Source organism: Abramis brama (assembly GCF_963993115.1).
Source record: "Abramis brama genome assembly, chromosome: 5".
In the NCBI taxonomy this organism is placed as follows: domain Eukaryota; kingdom Metazoa; phylum Chordata; class Actinopteri; order Cypriniformes; family Leuciscidae; genus Abramis; species Abramis brama.
Genome location: NC_139967.1, coordinates 14,052,091 through 14,078,535, shown reverse-complemented (window position 1 = coordinate 14,078,535; position 26,445 = coordinate 14,052,091). Strand labels below are relative to the sequence as shown.

The following is a 26,445-nucleotide window of genomic DNA, read 5'->3' as shown; positions in this document are numbered from 1 at the left end:
TCACATTCATCTTTTGTTAATACTTTTACCCAGATTTTTGTATGTAGGCCACTCAGATATGTTTGATATTTTGAGCAGATTTTTTCAATTCTGAGAATAAAGTCAGAATTGTGAGATGTAAACTCGCAATTGTGGGGGAAAGAAAGTCAGAATGGGAGATAAAAAGTCGCAATTACCTTTTTTATTGTTTTATTCAGTGGCGGAAACAAGCTTCCATAGAAATAGGAGGGCGATATGCTTTGATAATATTTCACTGATTAAAGGAGTCATAACCTAGTATTACCTTGGATACCCACGCTCTATTATAGTCTTTCAGGCCCTTCTAAAAAAGAAAAGTGGAAAAAAAGTGGAAAAAAAATAAACACAGAGCTCCTCTGACCCTTATTTCTGAAGGCATTATTGTCTCGCGAGATCTGATGCGATATTTTGGCTGTCGTGGACGGTCATTGTAATAATGCAAATGAGGGGCGCGTTGATTGGTGGCAGGAAGGAGGGGGGTTGACACCGCAGGTAACGCTTCAGCATATCATTCCAAAATGACATCATGGCGCAAGTTGTGAACGTTTCTGCATCTTTCACGGTCGAGTGCGTACTTCGAATCGGAATTCAGTAATGGCGGCGCTCGACTGAATATGAGGGGGAGAGGGGCAGGGCGGGCTTCCTGCAGCATAGGTCTGCGGTGTCCATATATGGTATATCCTGTGCCGACTTGATGTCAAGTCGGCGCAGAAATTAACATCACGTATTTGAGTGCGCGTGCACGTGGGCTGGTTGACGAACCCAGGGGTAAACAAACGCTTCACTTTTAAATATCGGCTTCCCGGCCAGTGTATAATCGTTAGGCAATCATAACATACATTTTTTCTCGTGGAAAAGTGAAAATTACAGGTCATGACTCCTTTAATTAAAAGGGAAAACCCTTAAAATTAATCATCCCTGTAATCTCCATACAGTATCCCTGCTGCCCCTCCCCACCCCAGTGCATAATCCTGTCAAAAGATTGATCAGATGATGATTATATTTAGCTTAGGCACATCTGGTCATTTTCAGTTGATATACTGTACATCCTCAGAGCTTGGGTCTTAATCTCCTCAATCATTTTCTTCAGTTCGATTCAGCATTGTCATAATGTTGGACTTTAGATCATCATCTACTAGAGCTCCCATAAACTGAAAATAGTTCTGAATCTGGAGAGAAAAAGAAGAAAAAAAGAGTTATTCAACACAGCAGTTGTGAAACATACATTTGATCACACATTGCTGTGATGACTTTTAATAACTTTACTGTACATCATTTTAATAAAAACAAAACATTATTCACCATTTTCAACTGATTGAAGGTGTCCTCAGTGTCCACAGACACTGTTCTGTTGTAATGTGTGATCATTTGATAAATGTTATGGATCGTGGACTTCAGCTGAGCAAAATAGAGAATCTCTTTTGCTGCAGTGGAACGGAAGTGCTTCAGTTTTAATTCCTGTAGAATACATGAATAATCTGTAATCTTGGGAGACAGAACGGTACAAAAGACAGAGGTGCCACAGTGGCATCTGTGTCTTTTTGTGTATGTACGTAAACACGGACACTCCATAAATGTGTGTGTGTGTGTGTGTATGTTTTTACCCATTTGTATGCTTCTAAGCGTATGCTGTCTAGCTGCGTCTGTTGCTGGTGTAGTTGGTTGTTACAGTGCAGGAGAACAGTTCGCTGTTTATTTATGTATTGTGTCAGTTCCCGCTTTGTCCTCTCTCTCTCTTTCTCTAACGCAGTCTGGTTTTCTAGAAGCTCCTTGTGAATAGACCGGAGTGCTTGAAGACGGCCAATGACTTGACCAATATTCTGAAACTCAAATGTCATGCGAAAAGAAAAAGTGTAACATTACTATACAATATTCAAATATAATATAAAACTTTCAAAAATGCATGTTTTGTCTTCAAATATTTAAAAAAACTCAGTAGTATCTTTATGCGGATATTTTCTTGTTACCCCATCTGCCTCATTCAGAAAGCAGAAAATCTAACCACACAGAATAAAGGCCCGTTCACACCAAGGACGATAACTATTATGATAATGATAAAGATATAGTTCTAAATATTGTTCTAAATATACAGAATAGCAGAGTCCACACCACAACTATAATAATAAAGGCACAGAGAAACGATCTTAAGAATCACTTTCAGAACGTTTTTTTTCCAGCTGATGAGTGATAAAAACATTTTAACAAAGTCTGATGACAAAGCGGCTTGGTACGCTTATGAATAAACAAAGAGTTATCATTCCTCCAGTGTTTACAGTTGCCATATTGAGCATTCAGGGGTGCTGCACATTTTTTAAAATCAAATGTAAGATTTTTTTAAGACCTGAAGAAATGTACATTAATATTGTATGCACATAAAGAACAAACTTACCCATTATCAAAATACATAATATTATGTAAGCAAATATACAAATACTAAACACATAACATGTAACATCTTAAAACATGTAACAGTGATTAGTAAAATCTAACATGCATAACTGGATGTAATGTGTCAGATCAAATGACAGATGGTCATTATGTTTTTCATTCTACTGTTCATCCACCATCCTACTGGCATTTCAAAAACAAAGTAATAATTGCACACCAGAGCAGTGTTCTTCTAGCCTGGATGCCAGCCGAACTTAGCCCCGCTCACAACATTTTTAGGTCGGGAAGTTCGGTCTGGACTTGATCCGTTGTGGAGCTATTAGGCTTGTTTGAGATGCGCCTTGCCTCGCCTGAAATGTATGCGAGAGTAGGCGGCTGCAGTGAGGGGAGGAGTGAAAAAAGCGCAGGCAAGCCGGACAGATCTCTCTTCTCGCAGTGGATCTGACACCTGTGAGATCAAAGATGGATATCGCGGGATTCACACTCGTGCACAGTGTTGCTAATAAACTGGATGTAATTCAAGTTCTGTTGCTTTTATATGAAAATAAATAAAATGAACAAGACACCCAAAGTACTTGTTATTTAATTCCATACCAAATACATGTTTATCAATATTTTTTTTCTTTACAGACATATGTGTTTTTATTTATTTATTTATTTTTATAAAAATTAAATTGCATAACCCAAAGAGATCGCACTGTCAGATAGTTTGGGAATATTCACACATAACATATACACATAAAACATGATATTAGAGTTTTAAAATCAAAACATTTTAAAAGAGAACAATACATCACAGTTGTTTAAACCAATGAGCATTAAGCTGTGTCGTCAGCAAGTCGTTTCCCATCGTGCTTTTGATCAGCGCAGTCGGTGGAGAGCAACTGCGCTCGACTGCAGAATCCGACACGTGCGCCTTGCGCTCGCGAGAGATTTTTGACATACGTCAGCATGACATCAGAGCAAGGCGGACCGCACTCGGACACATTTCTAACCGGCATGCATCTCGCGCTGATCACCGGTGATCGGTTCTGCGCAGATTTTGCTCATCTCAAACAAGCCTAATATGCCCGAACAAAAGCTGTTCGGACCAATCAAATTATCAGGGCGGGCTTTATACGATGATGGACAGATTATCAACAGTAACGTAATCATCCACGTCACCAAAAAACGCTTGGGTTGAATTCGTTTACAACAAAGATGACTGCCGCTGGAGAATTGAGATTTCACACTTACAAATAAGTCAGATAGAATAAATGCATATTTGGTGTACTGTCCGAGGAACAGCCCAATGGAGCAGTATCAGACCCATATTCTGACTCGAATCTGAGTATGACGACGTCAGGCTAGTCGAGGACGGGTTTTGCGGAAAATTGAATACATATACGTCATTAACACGTGCGTGCCACGGTCACGTCATGTCATTTCGGTAGACAGAGAAAAGTAGCTCTGGCTGTGGGTAGCATGACACTAAAAGTTTGTTTGAATGAGAAAAATTGACCATGGATCGTTTAAAACGGCAAACTGACCAGTTGTAAAAACACTGAACCCGTTGTTTATGTGTCGATCCATCCGCTCTAATGAGATCGTGTATGTTTTTTTTACAGTCTATATTTGTTTTTTTCCACCGAACCTCATTCATCCGCGCACAATCAACACAATGTTCTTCCGCAAGACCATCACAGTATTTGAAAAGGGTAGAGATTTTATTATAATATTAGGTCAATGTACATTAATGAGTCGCTCGCTGCGTCAGGAGAGTGAGTATATAGATCCACCGCTGGCCTATCAGTGGGGAATCTCAGTAGCTAGTGGTTATAATAAAGTGACTATAGTGACTAAAGTATAATAAAGTGACATGACAAGTCATTAGTCTTATGTTTGGATCTTCTGGCCCGCCATATATGGCTATAATTTTGCGCTACGGTAGGAAAATCTGACAAGGTAGGACAAATCGACAGAACATCGAACTTCCCACTACTATCGCCTACGCTGAAGCCCCGCCCACAGAGTGACGCTGACCAGTGATGCTGAGCCTGCATTGGAATGCGCATGGGAATGCGTCATAGAACGTGACGTCACAATCGCTTGCAGGTCAATAGACACATTCCATTCATTACTTTGCTGACAGTTTTCTACTGGCATTTCTTGCAGCGTCGTTATTTAGCATTTGAAAATGGGTTCAAAATGTTCTTACGTTAAATGTGTAGATGTTTCTGACTGTGTGGAGAATTTACACAAAAAAGAGAAAGTGGCAAAAAAGAGAAAGTGGCCTTCCTTCAAGAGGAAGGCAAAAACCAAAAAGACCAGCTCAAGTCAAGGTATGAAAGAGGACCAGACATGTCAATGTTATTGGAATATGTAGAGTATGTAGAATATGTAAAGTTTTGTTTTTAAAGTCTAATAAATAATAGTAATGTTCAACCATGATTTAAAAAACTACTAGAGAATTCAGTAAAATAATATACTTTAAACAGACATTAAAATGTATAACCTCAGATTTTTATTGAAGTTTTTATGCTGTCTTGACAAGTCCTAAGAAGGTGAAATTGCTCAAGAATAATAATTATGCCACGTGACGTTTGCCCAGTGGGCCTAATTCAAGTCTGTAAATGAAAATGAATGTGCTAATCAGATGGCAAATTAATGAATTCTACATTTGAGCATGTATGGTTACTAAAGGGTTACATCTGGATTGCCCCATTGATATTCACACACACAAATGAATGAAACTTAATGTAAAACTAACTTAATGAATGTAAACTTAACTTAATGAAACTTATTTGGAGTATGCCTTGAAAAGTTGAACTATTTTTAATTTGACACTTAAACAGAGAACAGAACATTCCTGCATGTGCTCACTGACCGACAACTGAGAAAACGGAATGCACGAATTAGACCTGTCTGAAAGCCCCAAAAACTTGCTTCATAATTTACAGCAAGCTTAGCTGCAGCAATATTAGTGTCTAGTAATGTATACGGTTATCAATCTTTTATTAATAGCATTTCATTAAAAATATATTTTGGTTATATCATTTCCCTCTTTAGATCTGACTTCTCAGCATGTCACCAGTACTAGTGAGGCCGAAGTCCTCAGCGTTGCAGAGGAACCTGGTCATGCTGAAGTCCTCAACTCTTTGAGCTGTATCTTCTTGGACTTTAATGTCAATACCCTCCAAACTCCAGTCTGTGTTGCGACTGAATTGAGTGCTGACGTTCTCCTAACTACAGTCTGTGCTACATCCGACTATAGAGTTGCAGTCCGTGATGTGGCAGACTGCAGTGTGGATGTCCCCCAAGTTCCAGTCAGTACCACATCAGCTCCAGACTTGGATGTGGCTGAATGTTGTGTTGATGTCCCTAAAGTTACAGTCTGTGCAATATCAGACTGTAGAGATGATGTCCCTAAAGTTACAGTCTGTGCAATATCAGACTGTAGAGATGATGTCCCTCAATTTATAGTCTGTGCCACATCAGCTCCAGACTTGGATGTGGCTGAATGTTGTGTTGATGTCCCTCAAGTTACAGTCTGTGCAATATCAGACTGTAGAGATGATGTCCCTCAATTTACAGTCTGTGCCACAGCAGCTCCAGACTTGGATGTGGCTGACTGTTGTGTTGATGTTGTCCCTCAAGTTACAGTCTGTGCAATATCAGACTGTAGAAATGATGTCCCTAAAGTTACAGTCTGTGCAATATCAGACTGTAGAGATGATGTCCCTCAATTTACAGTCTGTGCCACATCAGCTCCAGGCTTGGATGTGGCTGACTTCTGTGTTGATGTCCCTCAATTTACAGTCTGTACCGCGTCAGACTGTAGAGTCAACATCCCCCATGTCGGAACGACAGGGAACACTGTATCACCTCAGTTGAAGCAACTGGAGGATTATGAGATTATTGGTAAGTTGACTGTCATACTGACTCCAACATAACACAATACAGACAAACTTTTGATATTATATCTGTCTTTACTAATGTCAACTCCTATTTTTCTTTTAACAGACATAGGTTCATGCAGCTATGAAATCGGCAGGAAGCTCGGTGAAGGAGGCTTTGGAAGCGTTTATGCGGGGTTTCGCATGAAAGATGGCCTTGAGGTATCACTTATTTTACTTACATTATTTATCTATCAAAGGCCTTGTTTACACTGTCAGTGAAATGTGACCCAATTCAGATTTTTTGCTCACGTGTGACGCAGATCGAAAAAAAAAACGCATGTCATGTAAATAGGCAGATCGGATTTTCTGAGGCATTATCTACATCTCCGTGGTTTAATGACGATAGCAACCCCGACTCGCATCTGCGAAGGGACGAAACGGCGAAATGTTGACACAACATATTGAAGGTTGGCTTGCTCATCCTAAAATTTCGAACAGACCGCTCCTCGTTAAAACCAGTATTTTAAACACAATATGCTCCCACGAGTCCTGAGATCTCTCGCATTCAATAACTGAGGCGTATGTGCAGGCTGCAATGATGGTTCTTTTCGTCCTCCTCCGCCTCAAAAACATGGTGATGTTTGGCGAACTTCGCATCGCAGAGCTAGCATCAAGCATATTTCATGTTCGTCCATCTGTGCAAGAGAATTTAACCCTTTAAGCATGCACAATGTTTCAGATTGTATGGCAAGTGTAAACGCATGAATCGGATATGGGTCACAATTGAAAGAACGTGTAAATGGACGGTGAAAAAAATAGAATATAGGCAACAAATCAGAATTGGGCATCAAGATCTGCAGTGTAAACGAGGCCAAAGTGTTCTTGCCCTATCTTATACTCGAATCATTCTCTCCTTTTCAAGCATTCTCAGTGTATCTTATGTTTGCTACTTAGAGCACTTGACCTCTCAGACCTGTTTAAATTGTTAGACATGCTCTAGATTATTAGAATTTAAATTCATGAAACTGAACATGTCTGTTCAAGGTTAATGACTGAAATGATATGAACTCTGCACACACATTGTAAATAATTCTAACACAAATCCATTTTTTGTTTTGTTGATCAGGTGGCGCTGAAATTCGCTGACAAAGTGGGTATAGAATGGATCGACATTGTAAGTACTCTGTTTCTCTTAGTCTATTTTTCAATAGACAAACTGGTATTGTCAGTAGTTTAGTAGTGGTCTGCTTCCTTTCTCCATGTAAGATCATAAGAATTGTCTTTCTTCTAGGAGGGTCATCCTGAACCCGTTCCACTGGAGATCGGTCTGCTAATTCTTGCCAACAAAGGCCCCAGGGTTCCCCAGATCATCCAGCTTCTGGACTGGGTCGAAGAGCCTGAACGATACATTATGGTTCTAGAGCTGCCTACACCCTGTGAGGACTTGTTCGAATTTCTAGACCGTCACAAAGGCACCATCAAAGAGGATGTAGCAAAGGCTCAAGCATGCTGTCAACGTGAAGTGCTGCACCGCGACATAAAGCTGGAAAACCTGCTGATAAATCCGGACTACCCTGGAAGTCAAACTAATTGACTTTGGGTGCGACGAAATCCTGACCAATGCGGGATACACGTCCTTTGCTGGTATGTATTATTCCTCAGAGGTGTAAGGTGGGTCTCAAACTTTGATGACGAGTTTGAGACCTTTCGACTTGCATCATGTAATGGGATCCACCATTGTAAATCAATAGCATCAAATAATTTCTTGCATGCTAATGAATACCTAGTCAAAATGTTGCTTTAAAGGGGTCATAGAATGAGAATTCAAATGTTCCTTGATCACACTTTCACAGTTAAGAGTTCGTTATACTATAAAAATTCCCTGTAAGTTTCAAAACTCAAAACTTTCTTGTTATTCCAAAAACTGATTTTATTGAAACCAAGGCCAGTAAACGACAGGATCTAAAAAGTGGAGACTTTAAAAAAAGTGGAGCGTTAGTGAACAGTGACATGAGAACGAGAAAAGATCGATACAGGATCAATATCATTACCTTCCAAACGATCCTAATGCTAGGATAGTGGGGTTTTTTCCCAACAATGTGAATGTCTCAGCAGTGCATTATTTGTTTGGATTCGGTGTATTTCACTGTGGATTATTTGGTAAATTTCAGCGCAGGCTTTGCAAACAGACTTTTACGATATGGATCTGCCAGCAACCCCACAAACATGCAAGTAGACATGTTTATTCTAATGCCTGATCTGTGATCAGTGATTTCTGATGTAATTATTCAAGTTCAGACAGATTATCTCTCAAAATATCGTTCAATACTGTTTATGCATCAGTAAATCAAGCCAGTGACTAAACAATCAACTTCACGTCCTTTCTCTTGATGAAAATAATCTTATTTAAACTGTGATTAAATTATATAAAGAAAGCGATCAAAGAACGCTCCCTTTCCAATTGCCCAAGCTGTCAATCAAACAGCACGCGTTTATCTGGACACTTGCCAAAACTCGTTGAAATCAATCATCACAAAATCATGACGCTGTTACAATGTACAGTACAACGAAGCTCTTACTGTATTTACATTGTTTGCATTGTTATTTGGTGAAAGCCAGAGGTGTAATTTCATACGCGATCAACAGACTGTCTGTCATCTGCTCAATGCTCTTCACTGCAACCTTTCATGTGATTTGAATAGATCATTATGATCAATACTTTTCATGATTACTTAATCTCGATAGCTGTTATAGCAAAAACATAGTAAACGTTTTAGAGAAAGTTCCACATGTAATACTAGCTGTTTCATATGCAAACATGTCAGCCAATCACAGCAGTGGGTGTTTACACTGAAGTCTCACAGCAGACACGCCCCATAAACAAAGCTTTCAAATCAGAGGCTAAAATCAGGCTTGGAAAAATTATAAGGGCACCCCAGGAAACATTATAAAATAATAAAATAATTCAGTCTATGACCCCTTTAATACAAACTTATAAATCAGACCAAATGTTTTTTTCTTACAAAAACATTTTTTCCAGGCACAAAACGGTACCGGCCCCCTGAGTATAAGTTAAACGGTGAGTATCACGGGAAACCAGCGACAGTTTGGTCACTCGGGATACTCTTGTTTGTGCTGCTGTGTGGGCAATTTCCAAAGTCAGAAGACTTGGACGACCTCAATGAGAACATCTGGACCAAAGATGGCTTGTCACAAGGTGAGATCTTTATTTCAGCAAAGTACACTTGTAATTATAAATCATACAAAATAGAACAAAGTAGGGCTGACTTCTAATAGTCGAGGATTCGACGATTCGATTCGGAGAGGTCTGATTCTACTATGAACCTCATAGTCGAATAGTAGGGAAGTGTTATGTAACCAATGAGCAGCAGCACAAATACAGGCCTGTAACGTCCGGACCGCATTTGTTAGCATTTACGGATTTATTGGCTCACAATGGCTTCTAAAAAATCATCAAAAGTGTGGGAGTATTTCGAGAAGGTTAAAGATGACCCAAAGAAAGTTAAGTGCAAGTTGTGTCAGCAGCTTCTTTCATATCACACGACGACAACCAACATGGCGTATCATTTGAAACGGGTAAGGCTTGTTAACTTTACAAACAAAAAACAAACAAACAGTTCTACCACTCTTTTGTCAATACAGACATAAACCCTATATTATTATTAGGGCTGAACGATATTCTGTTTTAACATCGACATCGCGATGTGCGCATGAGCGATAGTCACATCGCCGGAACATGCGATGTGAAGGGTAGTAGCACCCATGGTGTATTAAGAGAACGATAGCACACACAGTAAACACGAGTTTGTTGTATGGCTTGTTGCTGGGGTGACGAATGATGATTTCGTACCAAAAAGAAAGTCAAAATATCTTGGCTATATAGTCGGCTATTTGGGACTATTTCGGCTACAAAAAGGAGGATGTTGACCAAAAAGAGGTAGCCTAATTTTCCTGGAGTGTTGTCTTTTTTAAAAAGTCTTTTGTCTTTTATTTTTCGTGTTCGCATTTATGAGGAAAAAACAATGTTACGTGACAGTTCTCCACTACGGACGCGACCGCACTGAAAGCGGCACTAAAAGACTGCTTTAAAACTTTCACAGAGACCTCAAACAGAAAGCACAAAGCCTTTCTTTAAAACGAATTTCGTTTTGTATTAATTGTATCTTAATTTTAATCAGTGTTTCATTATCCAATTTCCTGGATTTAATAAATAAAAAGTAAATATAACAGAGATATGCTATACGGAGGCGTAAGCGCCTGCCTGGAGTTTAAGCTATCATCCATGAACCGAAACTCAGCGTATAAGGTAGCCTACTCGCCTCACACACCTAAAAAAAAAATCGAAATATATATATATTATCTACAGAAATCTCTACTTTTAAACAGAACCATTCAAAACAAAATAAAACTATGTAATCCGAAATGTGCATTTTTCTCCGGCGCGTTCACTGCGAAGATCGCGAGTTAGTAGGCTAGCCTATCGTCAACTTCATCTTTGCAGCCGAAACAGAAAACACTTGTTTATTAATAAACAATTAAAATGTTTCATTGAAATATTTTACATATTCATAATCATTACTTTTGCTGGTTCTGGTTCTTAGTGACAGCTTTTAGGTGCCGTTTACATGAACGCGTCCACTGCATATGAGAGAGAGAGAGAGAGAGAGAGAGAGAATACAATTTTTTTTTACTTATTTTGAGGAATTGTAGCCTAATAAACAAACATCTGTTAAGAGCGCCGCCACGTTGGATTGCGTAGAACGTTCACCGAATTCTTACAGAAATATGTTCTAATTTTGGAATAAATTTTGGAATAAAATATTAAGTGACCTTTTTGTCACTTGTAATGAAGCTTGCTTATTAGTGAAATTATTAATATCATGGAATGGTAATAATTGACGTTAGCCTGGATTGATGGCTCGCAATATCGCAATATATATCGTTGGATATATCGTTATATAAAAAAGGTTTGACTATCAGTCGACTACGGCAAAATCTAACGAATCAGATTCGACTATGAAAATCCTTGGTCGAAAACAGCCCTAGAACAAAGTAATTCAAATAGTTGTGTGGGTAATGCAGTAATATTTAGATCTTTCAGCTTAATCAAAGAGAGCGAGTGTGAAGTTTAAGATAATAATAGGACTTCTCTTTTCTTTCTTCAAAGAATGCTGCAAATTACTTTGCTCTCTCCTGCAAAGAAACCCAGAGAAGCGGCTTGAATTGGACAACGTCAATCTCCACAACTGGTTTAAATTAGGGATGGGCAAAAATTATTTTCAAAAATATTGTATTCGAATATTTGGGCTCATAAAAATAAAATATTCGAATATTCGTTTATTTAAATTACGTTCAACGAGAAAGCCATTATTTTTTAAGTTTTTTTTTTTTTTGTCACCATTTCTGAACAAGCTTACAATTAGGCAATATACACATCAAGCTTACTATATATATTAAGGTTGTCTTTTAGTTGAAAACATTAAACAATATGTGTAAACAAAAAATATAAAGAACAAAAGCATTTGAGCTCAAGCAGCGCGAACGAAAAAAAAAGCTAATAAAGCAGACTGCGCAGTTCTCTTACGAGAGTAAGCTAGCTTACACTACGGGAAAATCCCTTTTCTCGAGAATACTGAAGCGAAAAATTATCCTTAATTTTGTATTAATTTAAAACGTATTTGCTGCACAGAGCAGACCTAGGCGAGGCAGCTCACGCGCCTATTGGTCGCTCTGTGGCAACTGCTGCAACCTATCGAGAGACTGCTCGTGACGTAAGCACCAATCGTCACGGCCCACCAAAATGGGCGTGGCTTATGTCTATATAAGCCCAGTCCAGATAGGATGCTCTTTGATTTTTCATCTCTTCAGCGAAGTGTACACATCGCTGGATCTCCGGAAGAAGCCTGCGGCGTTGGAAAAGCACTGCCTTAGTAAGGAGAGCTAGGAAGCCGGCCATCTTCTTGCCGCTTTCAGCCGCCGTTCCTGCTGCGCCATCCGGCTCTCATATCCTTTCTTACTCACTCACGTGTGTGTGTTCGCCGTCGCGACACTCGCGTGCATTCTTCCTAAAAGAGCCGAGGCGTTGTTTCAAATGCCTCGAATTTCCAAATGCGGCTCGTGCCGAGCCCCTCTCAGCAACGGGGACCACCACATCCTATGCGTTTCCTGCCTGGGATGTAACCACACACTTTCCAAGGGCGGCTGCCCAGAATGCGACATCATGGCTATGTCGACCCTGCGGGCTCGACTAGCCACCTTCGACGTGGACCCCGCCCCTCCGCTTCTCTCGTCTGGGCCGCGCCGCAAGAAGCACCGTTCACAGAGACCACCGGAGGATAATCCTGTTCGCGAATGCACACCGGTGAGATCCCTGTGTGCATCGCTTCCTGAGTCCCCCACCTCGCTCACGGCCGGTCAGCACCCAGTTTACGCCACCGCTCCTGCCGTGCTCAACGAGTCTGACGGGGACAATGCAGAAGAGGACAGTTGCTCTCTTCTCACTTCGGGGAGCGAAGGGTGGTCGGGCTCCAATCCGGACCCCGCCCCTTCTCTGCAAGAGTCCAGCTGAGTGCGAGCAAGCGTCGACTCCGAACTTCTCCGCCTCCTTACTAAGGCCGTGGAGGACCTTGGCCTCGATTGGTCACTGCCCAAAGAGCCCGCGCCCAACAGGCTTGACGGCTGCTTTCTCCCTGGACAACGCTCGACCCCTCACACGAGGTCCGCTCCTTTCCTGCCCGAGCTGCACGAGGAGCTATCTAAGAGTTGGAGGGTGCCATTTTCTGCTAGGCTTCGGACTTCTGTCTCTTCGACGCTCTCTAATGTTGACGGCGTGAAAGACAAAGGCTACCTCTCCATTCCTCCGGTCGAGGAAGCGGTAGCTACACACCTGTGCCCGCCATCTGCTGGATGGCAGTCCAAGCCCGCTTTGCCCTCCAAAGCCTGCCGGACTACTTCGACTCTCATCGGTCACACCTACGCCGCCGGTCAGGCCGCTTCAGCGCTTGACTCCATGGCTGTGCTTCAAATTTACCAGGCCAACCTTCTCCGCTCTATGGACGAGGCGGGCCCAGATCCTGAAAGCTTCACGGATCTCAGAAGCGCTACGGACTTAGCTCTACGAGCCACCAAGTCCGCTGCACAGGCCATTGGGAGGAACATGGCGTCTCTCACCATCACCGAGAGACACTTGTGGCTAATGCTGTCCGACATGAAGGAATCCGACAGAGCTACTTTCCTCGACGCGCACGTGTCTCCGTCTGGTCTCTTCGGCCCGGCTGTTAAAGGCTTTGCTGAGCGCTACTCAGAGGTGCAGAAAATGTTGCAGGCCATGCAACATTTCATCCCCAGGCGCTCCAGTTCCACGACAGGTCGCTCAAAAAGCAGCCACCTGGCCGGAACACAGCGCCCCCGCCGCCTCCAGCTTCACAGCGCCGTCAGCCCAGGGACTCTCAGCAGCGCTCGCGCGCTTCAAGCCGCCACAGGCCGCCTCCCCCCCGGGGACCCAGGCCCAAGATTGCGCTGAAATCTGAGCCCTCCAAGTCTTCCTGACCACTCGAGACCAAATGTACCACTGAGAAGACGACGATGGTCGAGTCCCGCTGCGGCTCATCTACTTCGCGCCGAGATAGCGAAACTGCTGAAAAAAGGGGCCATAGAAACCGTCCCTCTGACACAGAGCGAGTCGGGCTTCTACAGCCGGTATTTCCTAGTACCCAAAAAGGATGGCGGTCTCAGACCCATCCTGGATCTCAGGCGTTTGAACAAAGCCCTTATGAAGAGATCGTTCAGAATGCTCACGACCAGACAAATCCTCGCGCAAATTCGCCCGAGGGACTGGTTTATTTCAGTGGATCTGAAGGATGCTTATTTTCAGATTCAAATAACGCCCAGTCACAGGCCTTTCTTGCGATTCGCCTTCGAGGGCCAGACCTATCAGTACACCGTCCTTCCGTTTGGTCTGTCTTTAGCACCCCGTACATTCACGAAGTGCATGGACGTGGCGCTCGCCCCCCTGAGACAACGGGGGATGCGTGTACTGAACTATTTGGACGACTGGCTAATTCTAGCGCAGTGCACGCCTCAAGGTAACCCAGAACTGTGTTACAGCTCTGGAGCCCTGGAAGGCGACCGACTGGTATCAGTCAGGTGTGGATCTGAGAGCGTTCTCGAAACTGAAAGTAATCTCGACAGATGCCTCCAACTCATGGGGCAGGCCGACTTCTGGCATATGGTCAGGCCAAGAGAAGTGCTTACACATAAACTGTCTGGAGATGAAAGCAGTCGAGAACGCTTTGGGGTATTTTCTTCCCCTTTTAAAGGGCCACCACGTCTTAGTCCGCACGGACAACATGTTGGTGGTATCTTACATAAACCGCCAAAGCGGTCTCAGATCACGGAACCTTCACACACTGGCAGAATGCCTCCTCGTGTGGTCTCAGCACAACCTGCGCTCGCTGAGAGCGGCGCATGTGCCAGGCTGTCTGAACATGGGTCCAGACATGCTGTCCAGGGACAACGTTCCCCCAGGGGAATGGTCCCTTCACCCTCAGGTAGTCCAGGTACTATGGGGCGGAAGCGGAAATCGACCTCTTCGCGTATTTTAGACAACGCGCCCACAACTGGCCCATCCGCCCGCTCCAACTGACCGTTTCCCCCGATTGCGTTGTTACCACAGGTAATCAAACGAATCAGGGAGAACAAATGCTCTGTGCTCCTCGTAGCGCCGCTTTGGAGGAACCAAGTTTGGTTCCCGGAGCTGATGCAGTTAATGAGCACGGCCCCATGGCCGATTCCGGTGAGGAAGGATCTCCTCTCTCAGGCCAGGGGCACGATTTGGCATCCACGCCCCGATCTTTGGGCCCTGCACGTATGGGCTATCAACGGGTACCCGCTGGCCTCCCAGTAGGAGTGTTAAACATGATTACGCAGGCTAGAGCGCCCTCTACTAGATGGCTCTATGCTTCCAAGTGGTCAGTGTTCTCCGGCTGGTGCTCGGCTCGAAACCTAGATCCACGACGTTGCGGGGTCACAGAGATTCTCTCCTTCCTACAAGAGCTTTTGGACGAGGGCAGGTCCCCCTCCACGCTCAAAGTGTACGTTTCAGCCATAGCTGCGTTTATTAAACCAATACATGGCCAGTCACTGGGTAGGAACCGACCTTATCATCCGCTTCCTTAGAGGGGCAAGGAGGTTAAACCCTCCTCGACCCCCTTTGGTTCCTGTATGGGACCTTTCCATGGTCCTGGAGGCCATGAAAGGTAACCCCTTCGAACCACTACAGTCTGTGGATCTACGGTATCTCTCGCTTAAAACCGTTTTCCTGGTGGCTCTCGCCTCGGTCAAGCGAGTGAGTGACCTGCATGCACTCTCTGTGAGCTCTTTGTTTCTTTCGGTGTCCGTTAAAGGGCTAGCTACCTCGAAACAGAGCCTTTCCAGGTGGATAGTCGATGCTATCTCGTTGGCTTATATGTCTAAAGGCCTTCATTGCCCTTTGGGCGTTAGAGCCCATTCCACCATAGGCATGGCCTTCGTGGGCATGGCCTTCCACCATAGGCATGGCCATTCGTGGGCCTGGTCCAGTGGGGTCTCATTCAAGATATTTGTATGGCAGCAGGCTGGGCCTCTCCGTCTACATTTATAAGGTTTTACAACCTAGAAGTTCCTGCCCTACAGGCTAGACTGTTATCAGTCTAAACGTAATATCTACAGCTCTGCTCGACTCAGTGCCGACCAGACTGTATATTATGCTTTTGCATTTTTGTACAGAGTGAAAATCTGCAGTTCAGGCTGACTTAGGTCCTTCCTGACTGTGATACTGTGTTAATCACCTATCTCATTCTCAGTTCAGGCCGACTGATGTCCATCCTGACTGATAAACTGTATTATGCACCTATTTTATTCTATACAGTAGCTCAGGCTGACTGCTGTCGACCCTGACTGTCATACTGTGTTAAGCACCTATTTGTTCATAAGGCAAATATACTGCCGTATGTTATTTTATAAGGCCCACTCCTCGTTGGCCTTGATATTGCCCACTTATCATGTGTGCCCCGGGAACATGCCCTTGGGACTATGTTGTGGACAATCCTAGCACGCACGGCGTTTTACATTGGGTTCCCATAGCGTAAGCTAGCTTACGCAACACGAGAGAACTCTCATAAGAGAACGTCTCGGTTACTAACGTAACCTCGGTTCTCTCTAGATGAGGGAACGAGTGTTGCGTAACCCTGCCGTGCTTGTGCTACGTTCTGGTTTCGCTTCAGTTATGATCATTTTGCTATCAGAAGATATCATATCTGATCACTAGCGCTACAGCCGAGTTTACCTGCAGTCGTTAATGCAGTGATGGACAGCTGTCTTTCCTCAGTCGACTGCTGTTTGGATTTCATGTGATTTCTCATTGTGGAGGTGATATTATGATAACTCAGTTTCATTAATTAATTTGATTAAAAGTACTTCCATTTTGTAATATAATTTTCATCTAAGTAATTCCAAACTTCGCGAGGCAGACGACGACATTATGTGATCAAATACCATCCACTTGTTAAACATGCTCCACAGCGCCACCCAGTGCATTTAATTATAACTGCGAGTTAGTGATTGGGATTTATCATGTATTCACTGCATTAACGGCCAGCAAAGCAACGTAGTAAAATTCGAATAGTATTTTATTTTTCGAATAATAATTACACATTGAATATTCGAAAATTTGAATATTCGTGCACATCCCTAGTTGAAATACTATTAGGACCGGATGGGCCGCCCCAGCTACAGAACTCCCTGTCCCCACACACCAATGCATTGATGTGTGGGTACTATCCAGGTAGACACAACCTTATTCTAAAAAGAAGTCAAAGGGTGACCAAGCTTTTTCAGTTGTGGCTCCTAAGTTGTGGAACAGTCTTCCCCCACATATCCGGCTAGCTCAAACAATAGAAATCTTTAAGTCTCAATTAAAAACTTATATTTTTAACTTATTTTTTAGTTAAGGGTATTGTACATTGTAGATATAACTTATTTTCATTTAGTTTTCAATTATTTTTCTTTCTCTCTACACTGATCTCATTATACTGTTGTGTGAGGGGGTACGTCTAAGAGTGTGTAGTCATGCCTTCATCTGCTAGGCTTGATAAATATTTTTATTCAGGTATGTTTTACTGTTTTTAGTTAACTGTGAAGAACTTTGGGCAACAACGTTGCTATTAAAATGTGCTATATAAATAAATAAAAGTTTAAGTTGAAGCTGTACATGCCCAAGAAGACCCTCTGGGAAAAAAGATGGCTTGTCACAAGGTTAGATCTTCATTTCCACAAAGATTACTTGTAATTATCATACAAAACAGAACAAAGTAACAAAAGACAGTCATGCGGATACTGCAGTAACTTGATTCTCGATCAAAAGAGAGCAGATATGAAGTTTAAGGTAATAATCAGATGTCTCCCATCTGTCTCCACAGAATGCTGCCATTTCATTGGCTTCTGTCCCCATACACCATTGCAGACGCTGCATTGATGTGCGGGTACTATCCAGGCAGACACGACCTGTACATGTCCAAGAAGACACTGTGGAACAAAGATGGCTTGTCACAAGGTTAGATCTTCATTTACACAAAGATTACTTGTAATTATGTATCATAATTATGCAATTATTTAGTGTTGGACGGCTTTAAGGTCTTTGGGAGGAGGATTTTTTCTGGGTCCAACCTCCATTCCTTTTACTGAGACAATGTGACCACGGAACTTTAACTGTTGTTTAAAGAAATTACACTTCTTCATGTTAAGAGTAAGAGATGCCTGGTTGAGTCTCTGCAGACTCAAGTGCAGTATAGTGTTCAGATGTTGTATGTGTTCATCTAATGATCGTGAATAGATGATAATCATCTATATATAAAAAACAGAATTTGCCCCTCAATTCTGCCAGGACCTTCTCCATAAGCCTCTGGAAGGGCTGCGGCATTCCTGAGCCTCTAGCCTCTGGTTGGTGATGAATGCTGTTTTCTCTTTACTCCCTTCCTCCATATCCACCTGCCAGTATCCTGACTGCAAATCCAATGTGCTGAACCAGGTGGGGCCATCCATGGATTCCAGGATATCATGAATAAGCAGCATTGGATAAGCATCATGTATGGTCTTTCTGTTAAACCTCCTATAGTCCACGCAGAACCTGCAGGAACCGCCAGATTTGGGGACGAGGACTACGGGTGATGACCATGGAGAGAAAGATGGCTCAATGATGCTTAATCAGAGAAAGTATGTATAACCAGGCCATATCTGCCTTGGCCTACGTCCACGGTGGTTTCAGCAGCTCTCAGGAAGTCCAAGCCAGCTATAATGGTAAAAGCCAGATGGGCATCCTTCATTATATAGGTGTCTACTCTGCATACTTTATCATGTCACTTCTGACTATTTCCTGATGCATAGCCTGGTGAACTTTTCCATCAGCCATGATGAATCTTTGAGAGGAAACTGGAGTGCCCGATGAAGCCTCTCCTCCCAACTGTCTCCACAGGTTCTCCTGCATCAGGGTGTAAGTACTCCCTGTATCCAATACCGCCTTCACTTCTTTATCTTTTACTGTTACAGGTACCAAGAGAAGGGAGGTCATTGAGTGGGGTTGCGCTTTGGAAAGTCCTGCCAGGTTTTTGCCTGAGCCTTGGTGCACAAGCCCACCTGGAGGAGGGTCTGCCTGGTGTGTTGACACGACTGGACAAAGGCGTGGGCGGAGGGAACCGCAACTTCGGATTCCAGACTCGTAAAAATATGTGGCTGGTAACCTTAACTACATTCAAACGAAGACAGGCCTGTGGACGATACTGGTAACGAGTTATGTGCGTACTCAACCCATGTGAGATGCTGACTCCAAGAGGATGGATTCGAAGACAACAAACATTGCAACACTCGTTCCACATCTTGGTTGCTCTGAGGATGGAACCGCAGCGCCACAGAATCAACACCGGCCGCCACATATTGCATTTCGTTATTCTTTTTTTTTTTTTTACTCTATTTAAAACACGCAGCGTATTCGTTCAGCTGCATTTCCTTTCCCTGCTCTCCCTCCATCTCTCTCGGCCGCCAAAGCAAATTTTTGTCCCCCCAAAGCCTTATTTGATTGGTGAGTGATGTACATGATTGCTGCCCTTGCGATAGGGCGTATGTTACTGAAAGAACGATGAAAGAGAGAGAGCGAGCCCTGGTCGTGTATGTCTTGCTCTCTCTCGCTCCCTCGCGCATATTAATAAAAAAAAACAATTGAGAATTGACACGATGGTAAAAGATCGGAAGATTTTTCCCTGAATTACCACTGGGTGTGAATTGTGCTAAAAAAAAAAAGGTTGCCTTATCTTCTCTGAAAAGCGTTCCACACATTCAGCTGAAATAAAAAACACTTTGAATAAACAAACAAAAAAAAACCTATCCAGTGATTAAATGTTTTCTGTGTTGACACAAATCTTGTGCGATGTCCTAAACTGCCGGGATAATCACACAACGCGTGCCGTGGTCCTCTAATGACACGTCCGATTCGCAAACTAATGACTCCTTTGAACCGATTCAATTTAATGAATGGTTAATGGTTTCACCATTTACTATTAGCCTACATTATTGAAATCAAAAGTTGTATTTGTTAAAGGAGTCATGACCTGTAATTTTCACTTTTCCACGAGAAAAAATGTATGTTATGATTGTCTAACGATTATACACTGGCCGGGAAGCCGATATTTAAAAGTGAAGCGTTTGTTTACCCCTGGGTTCGTCAACCAGCCCACATGCACGCGCACTCAAATACGTGATGTTAATTTATAGGATATACCATATATGGACACCGCAGACCTATGCTGCAGGAAGCCCGCCCTGCCCCTCTCCCCCTCATATTCAGTCGAGCGCCGCCATTACTGAATTCCGATTCGAAGTACGCACTCGACCGTGAAAGATGCAGAAACGTTCACAACTTGCGCCATGATGTCATTTTGGAATGATATGCTGAAGCGTTACCTGCGGTGTCAACCCGCCTCCTTCCTGCCACCAATCAACGCGCCCCTCATTTGCATTATTACAATGACCGTCCACGACAGCCAAAATATCGCATCAGATCTCGCGAGACAATAATGCCTTCAGAAATAAGGGTCAGAGGAGCTCTGTTTATTTTTTTTCAACTTTTTTTCAACTTTTCTTTTTTAGAAGGGCCTGAAAGACTATAATAGAGCATGGGTATCCAAGGTAATACTAGGTTATGACTCCTTTAACATTAGTTAGCCTAATGCACTGTGAAGTAACATGAACACAATGAACAGCTGTATGTAAACCAATCAAACCAGTGGTAAAATCACAGCAAAAAAAAAAAAAAAAAAAGGGCAAGACCGGATGACAGTGTCCGTCGGCCACCACCGAAGACTAATTTTGACCCAGGAAAAACAAGAATTTTGACCCCTTAGCAAACAAGCGATTGCACCTTCTTTAGAAAGTTAACTAGTCACAAGTTTGCAGTAAAATGCAGTTGGGATGTCGAGGTCAAAACACTATATAAGCTGTGAATCAAATAAAACTTATTATAAATAATGTTCTTACATTGAATGTTTGGATTTTGTGAAAGTGTGAATCATTTTTGATTAATATTTAATATAATAAAGTCCTGTGTAACAAATTATTAATGAAGGAATTATTTTGAATCTGAACCGAGAGGAAAGACTAACCTTCACCCCCAATAAATGTCAAAAAAAAAAAAGTCTAGTCTAGTAGTTTTCAATTACATCTATCTATCTATAAATTACAGAAACGTCTGTCTGTCTGTATGTCCGTCTGTCTGTCTGTGTGTGTGTGTGTCTGTTAACCGCATATCTCTCGAACCGTTAGTCCGATGGATTTCAAATTCGACAGGTGTCTTGCCACGGGCACGAGTAAGTGCAGTACCAAGTTTGACGTTGTTTGGATGAGAAATGCAAAAGATATCGTTAAATATATAATTTTTAGAAGGTTGTGGTTTAAAAATAAATATTCTGACATTAGAGGGTTGTATCGGTCAAAGAAGCCCCAAGAAGGTTGTGGTTTAAAAATAAACATTCTGGGATAAACACTCCGATCAGCTCACAAAAACTGATTTTGCACGGGCACTTTGCACTGCTCCCTGAATCGATGCGCTTATTCATTTGTGGATGTTAACTGAATCTGTAAGTCAGCTATGCTGTTTACTTCTGAATATTATATTTCATTCTGGTGCGCTTAAAGTTATCGCTACTGTGTAATAGTAGCCTATGCTATTCACCAACTAAACATATCCTATTCAATGTGTTCATAGTCTCTTTCACGGGCATCATTTGTAGTAGCCTATTCACAAACTGTTTCCTCAAGCATAGCGTTTTCTCGGAGTTCACTGTGTGCTTTCTACCATGCACAAATAAAAATGTCACTGAACTTTTGCTGTGTAATTGTAACAATGAGCACTCAAACACACCAAACCAACAATTACTAAAAACACACTCAAAAACTGATTTTGCACGGGCATTTTGCACTAGCACTTAGAAGGTTGTGGTATACATAAACACTCAGTCAGCTACACTGTTTACTTCTGAATATTATAGTTTATTCACAGCCATCATTTGTAGTAACCTAGCCTGCTCCCTGAATTCAATGCGTTCACAGTCTCTTTCACGGGCACCAAACCAACAATTACTAAAAACACACACAAAAACTGATTTTGCACAGGCATTTTGCACTAGTCTATCTATAAATTACAGGAACGTCTGTCTGTCTGTCTGTCTGTGTGTCTGTTAACCGCATATCTCTCGAACCGTTAGTCCGATGGATTTCAAATTCGACAGGTGTCTTGCCACGGCATGAGTAAGTGCAGTGCCAAGTTTGACGTTGTTTGGATGAGAAATGCTAAAGATATTGTTAAATATATCATTTTTAAAAGGTTGTGGTTTAAAAATAAACATTCTGACATTAGAGAGTTGTATCGGTCAAAGAAGCCCCAAGAAGGTTATGGTTTAAAAATAAACATTCTGACATAAACACTCTGTCAGCTACACTGTTTACTTCTGAATATTATAGTTTGGTTCCAGAACGTGATAAATCCATTTTGATTAATTTGAGTAAAAATGTGTTTTCTTTACCAAGAAAGTGGAAAGATGAAAACCACTATTTTCTGTTTCAAACTTTCACATAGCATCTTTAGGTTATAATATCATAAAAAATTCAAATCCAGATTTGGATTTTCAAAGATCTATTATAAAAACAGATTATTTCCCCCCAAAAATGCAATAAATTCATGACACTTTTTTTTCAAAATGCTATCATATTGAAACTGTTGAAATCAGCCATCACTAAGAAATATCTCCTGACCATCTATTATAAAAACGGATTATTTTCCCCAAAAAATGCAATAAATTCATGACACTTTTTTTTCAAAATGCTATCATATTGAAACTGTTGAAATCAGCCATCACTAAGGAATATCTCCTGAACTTTTTTGACGGCGATCAGCTCACAAAAACTGATTTTGCACGGGCACTTTGCACTGCTCCCTGAATCGACGCGAACCAACAATTACTAAAAACACACTCAAAAACTGATTTTGCACGGGCATTTTGCACTAGCACTTAGAAGGTTGTGGTATTCATAAACACTCAGTTAGCTACACTGTTTACTTCTGAATATTATAGTTTATTCACAGCCATCATTTGTAGTAACCTAGCCTGCTCCCTGAATTCAATGCGTTGACAGTCTCTTTCACGGGCACCAAACCAACAATTACTAAAAACACACACAAAAACTGATTTTGCACGGGCATTTTGCACTAGTATATATGAATTACCACAGTACTGCAATGTATCATGATACTGCTTGATATCTTGACACTTCAGCTGGTATAGTATCATAAGATATGTTTTTGCTATTGCGAAAACCCTAGATGTTAGCAGCGAAAAATTTAACTGGAAGGGTTCATTAAAATGACTTAATTTCGTCAGCTACAACTCGTTAAATCTAGCGCTCCATACGCTCTAAATCAGACACAGAGTAGACTAGAATATGAGTATGACGACGTCAGGCTAGTGTTCTTCCTTTTTATACATAATAGTGGGAGTTAACATAAGGGCCTGTTTTATCAGTAGCCCAACATCTCAGGTGGAGGTGCCGACTGTGAAGACCCCACAGCCTTCAGTTTTTCTGATGGACCAAAACTTGCACCTTTGCAGTTGTGTTTGCCATTGTGTTACCCGGAGCTACTGCTAATGTAAACTTTTATCACAGTATTGAATATTTCGACTTTTAAATGCCCTGCAGGAACCCTGGCGTAGCAATTCATAAATGTACAAGCAGACCTTCTCTGCCCTACACAGTCTTTAGTTCAGACTCTCAAAGTGTGGAAAGTCTCACTCTTCAGTCAAATGAGGCAGGTGAGTCCAGACAGCTTGACTTTTTCTCTGAGTTGTTTCAGTACCTCTCCCCATTCAGACACAACAAACGACCCAGTTATTTAATGCCTACCTTTCCGGACATTTTTACAGCTCTTTCCAGGAACTCTTGGTAGCACATGGCTTTTCTGACACGTTCCTCCAGAAGCTCTTTACGTGCCTGCAGGGCGTCATTCTCTTTCTTTAGCTTCTGAATCTCCTGTTCTTTCAGTCTTATTTGAGCTCTCTCTGCCTCTGCTTTCTTTATGGCACGCAACCGCCTGGCATCATTTTCCTTAAGGGAAAGAAAAACACAAAAAAGGTTTCCAAAAAGTCAGCTTACATATTATTCATTCATATCAAAGTAGTTGTTTTAGAATGTTGTTTTACTTGCAAAAACTTGTTATATTTCAGTATGGATATCTTCAGTTTCTCCTCCTCTTTCTTCATGTTTTCGCCTCTCTTTCTTAAACTCTCCCGCTTCATCTGCATTTCCTGACAAAAGCACACACAAGATGGAGCACGGAAACATTACACTCATTCAAACTGAAACAGCGAAAATGTAAATACAGTAGTTTATTTAATTTGTTTCATACGACCACCTCTTTCTGCGCTTCCAGTCCTGTGGTCACGCTCGCGCACTCCTCGCGCACCTCCAAAAGTTGCATTACGTTTGTACTCATATCCGTCAAATCCTTCTGCACGGCCTTATTTCTAAAGGGTTGAACAATCTCTGAGTAACTTACATGCAATTCACAATCTTTTTCCGCCCAAACAAAGCTTTGACTACCGTTACAGTTAATTGCACTTCAACGACTCTGAATCTCAGTGGCCATATCGGATTAACGGATACAAAAACAAGATTTGTGGTGTAATAAATTTGATATACTTACAATGAGAGTCGTTCTTTGAAAATCGACTGAAAGTAATCCTCCAAATTCACCTTTAAGTCCCACAAAAAGCTTTCTGGACAAACTTTTTCCGCGTGTGTCGTTTCCACGGCAACAAAAAGGAAAGCGTTTTCCTCTATTGCCCTCTAGTGTCAGATTCATATTCCAACTTTGTTATTACTGAAGAGAAGACTGATGTTTTTCCTTACCGAAATAAATACCATCTCACGTCGTGATTAGACATTAGATCATTTTTAAGCAGGCATTTAAAAATATAAAATGCGTTTGGTGAAGATTGGTGTTGATAATACTTCGTTGGTGTGAATAATAATAGAGTGGTCTTTATGAATAATGTTGCGGTTGCTGAGTGAATCATTTTATTAACACTACGGTAACTGTACATCATATAGATCTCCTACAACGGTTTTGGTGTATGGATCAGTACATAATCATCTTCAATATGGGGAGACCAGGGACAATTCTACCATTTTTTACATTTTCCTTTATAACTCAGAATACTTGAAATACACTAATCATCTTTTGATACAAGAAACAAATATAGGTGCACCAATTAACAATACAATTGATATATTTTCACTAATAAGGACAAGACTATAATATTAAATTAAATGCAAGAAGTCAGAGTGTTACAGTTTCCGCCTTGGTGGGGGCGATTGTAACAGTGTTTGGGGCAGGGGCGTCATGCAAGCCAAAATTCTGGGGGGGCACAATCTGAGACGTTGCAATTGTTTTCTGACGGGTGATATGGATCATGTTAGGAGGGGTCAGGGGGGTTCTCCCCCTGAAAATTTTTAAATTCTGGCTGCTAAACATACCATTTCAATGCAGTTTGGGAGGGACAGAAATACCTTAACGGAGCTAGCAGCAACCCTCCTCTATCTGAGGACTAAGTTAAAGTATCTATTTTGTAAGTTTATGTAAAAGACAGGTTGATGAAAGAACTGTAAGCTCAAATTCAAAAGCTTTTGAAGTCTACTTCATTAAAGCATTTTTACACACACACTTACTGTACACTTAGGCCTACTACACATGATTTTAAAAACAGTACCATTGCAGTTTTTATGTTATGATTTTAAATTGGTATGTGACCTAAGAACGATCTTACATTAAAGGTACATAAAGGTGCTGAGGTCTGACTTTGTGGTGTTCTGAAATTAAGTTATTTTAATATTAATATGTGATGAAGGACTTTGAAAGAAGTTTGACAAATTTCAGTGCTGAATAAGGTTAGCACTACCCCGTTTATTTGAAAATGGCTAATATCAAATCCATAACTTTTTGATCAAGTTAAAATTTCCAGGTCAACCACAAATAATCCCACTACCTTTTAATATCATCCGATAACTAATTCAATGCCGATTTGTTGCTTTGCCCACTTACCACTTCAAGACCATCTGTAAAACATTGCCAGCTCAACGTGCGAGACGAGTGAGTTGCTTGAACATACACAGCAGATTTGATATACACAGACACCATATTAGGAAAAAGGGGCGGGCTGATGCTGACCGATTTATTACACATCCAGAAGAATACATTTGAGTCGTTATAGGCTCTGGTATATTATGGAGCATAATAGGAATAAAGTTGAGACAAAAAAATTATCAGGGAGGAAAAATCTGAGGGGGCACGTGCCCCCTCACTTTGAATGGGCATGACGCCACTGGTTTGGGGGTAATTGTAACATTGATAAATAGCCTAAGTCATATAATATTTATACCCACTGTATAAATATATTCATTTTCTAACAGAAAAGTATGTCAACACAGACAAACAAGGTGCTTCCACTGGGCCATGTGACTCGGGGGCAACTGTAACACAATGTTACATTTGCCCCCAATATTG

The 26,445-nt window shown here is 41.7% G+C and overlaps 1 protein-coding gene across 1 annotated transcript; it reads right to left on the bottom strand.

The window, feature by feature from the left end:
• Positions 1 to 167: 167 nt before the first annotated feature.
• On the bottom strand, positions 168 to 24,683 carry cfap73 (cilia and flagella associated protein 73). Its single transcript, XM_084113784.1, has 7 exons — positions 24,586 to 24,683; positions 24,295 to 24,406; positions 24,083 to 24,187; positions 23,787 to 23,987; positions 1,623 to 1,844; positions 1,321 to 1,476; positions 168 to 1,187 (listed from the first exon to the last, which is right to left on the bottom strand). Exons 2-7 carry the CDS (start codon positions 24,373 to 24,375, stop codon positions 1,092 to 1,094), a joined length of 861 nt encoding a protein of 286 aa, XP_083969910.1. The 5' UTR covers positions 24,376 to 24,406; positions 24,586 to 24,683; the 3' UTR covers positions 168 to 1,091.
• Between the last annotated feature and the right edge of the window lie 1,762 nt (positions 24,684 to 26,445).

Bases quoted from the DNA above. Each gene is read 5' to 3' on its own strand.
- cfap73 (XM_084113784.1), bottom strand. From the start codon at position 24,375: ATGAGTACAAACGTAATGCAACTTTTGGAGGTGCGCGAGGAGTGCGCG. The intron at 24,188-24,294 runs GTGGTCGTATGA...TGCTTTTGTCAG, and splicing joins GACTGGAAGCGCAGAAAGAG to GAAATGCAGATGAAGCGGGA. The intron at 23,988-24,082 runs GTAAAACAACAT...CTTTCCCTTAAG, and splicing joins AATATAACAAGTTTTTGCAA to GAAAATGATGCCAGGCGGTT.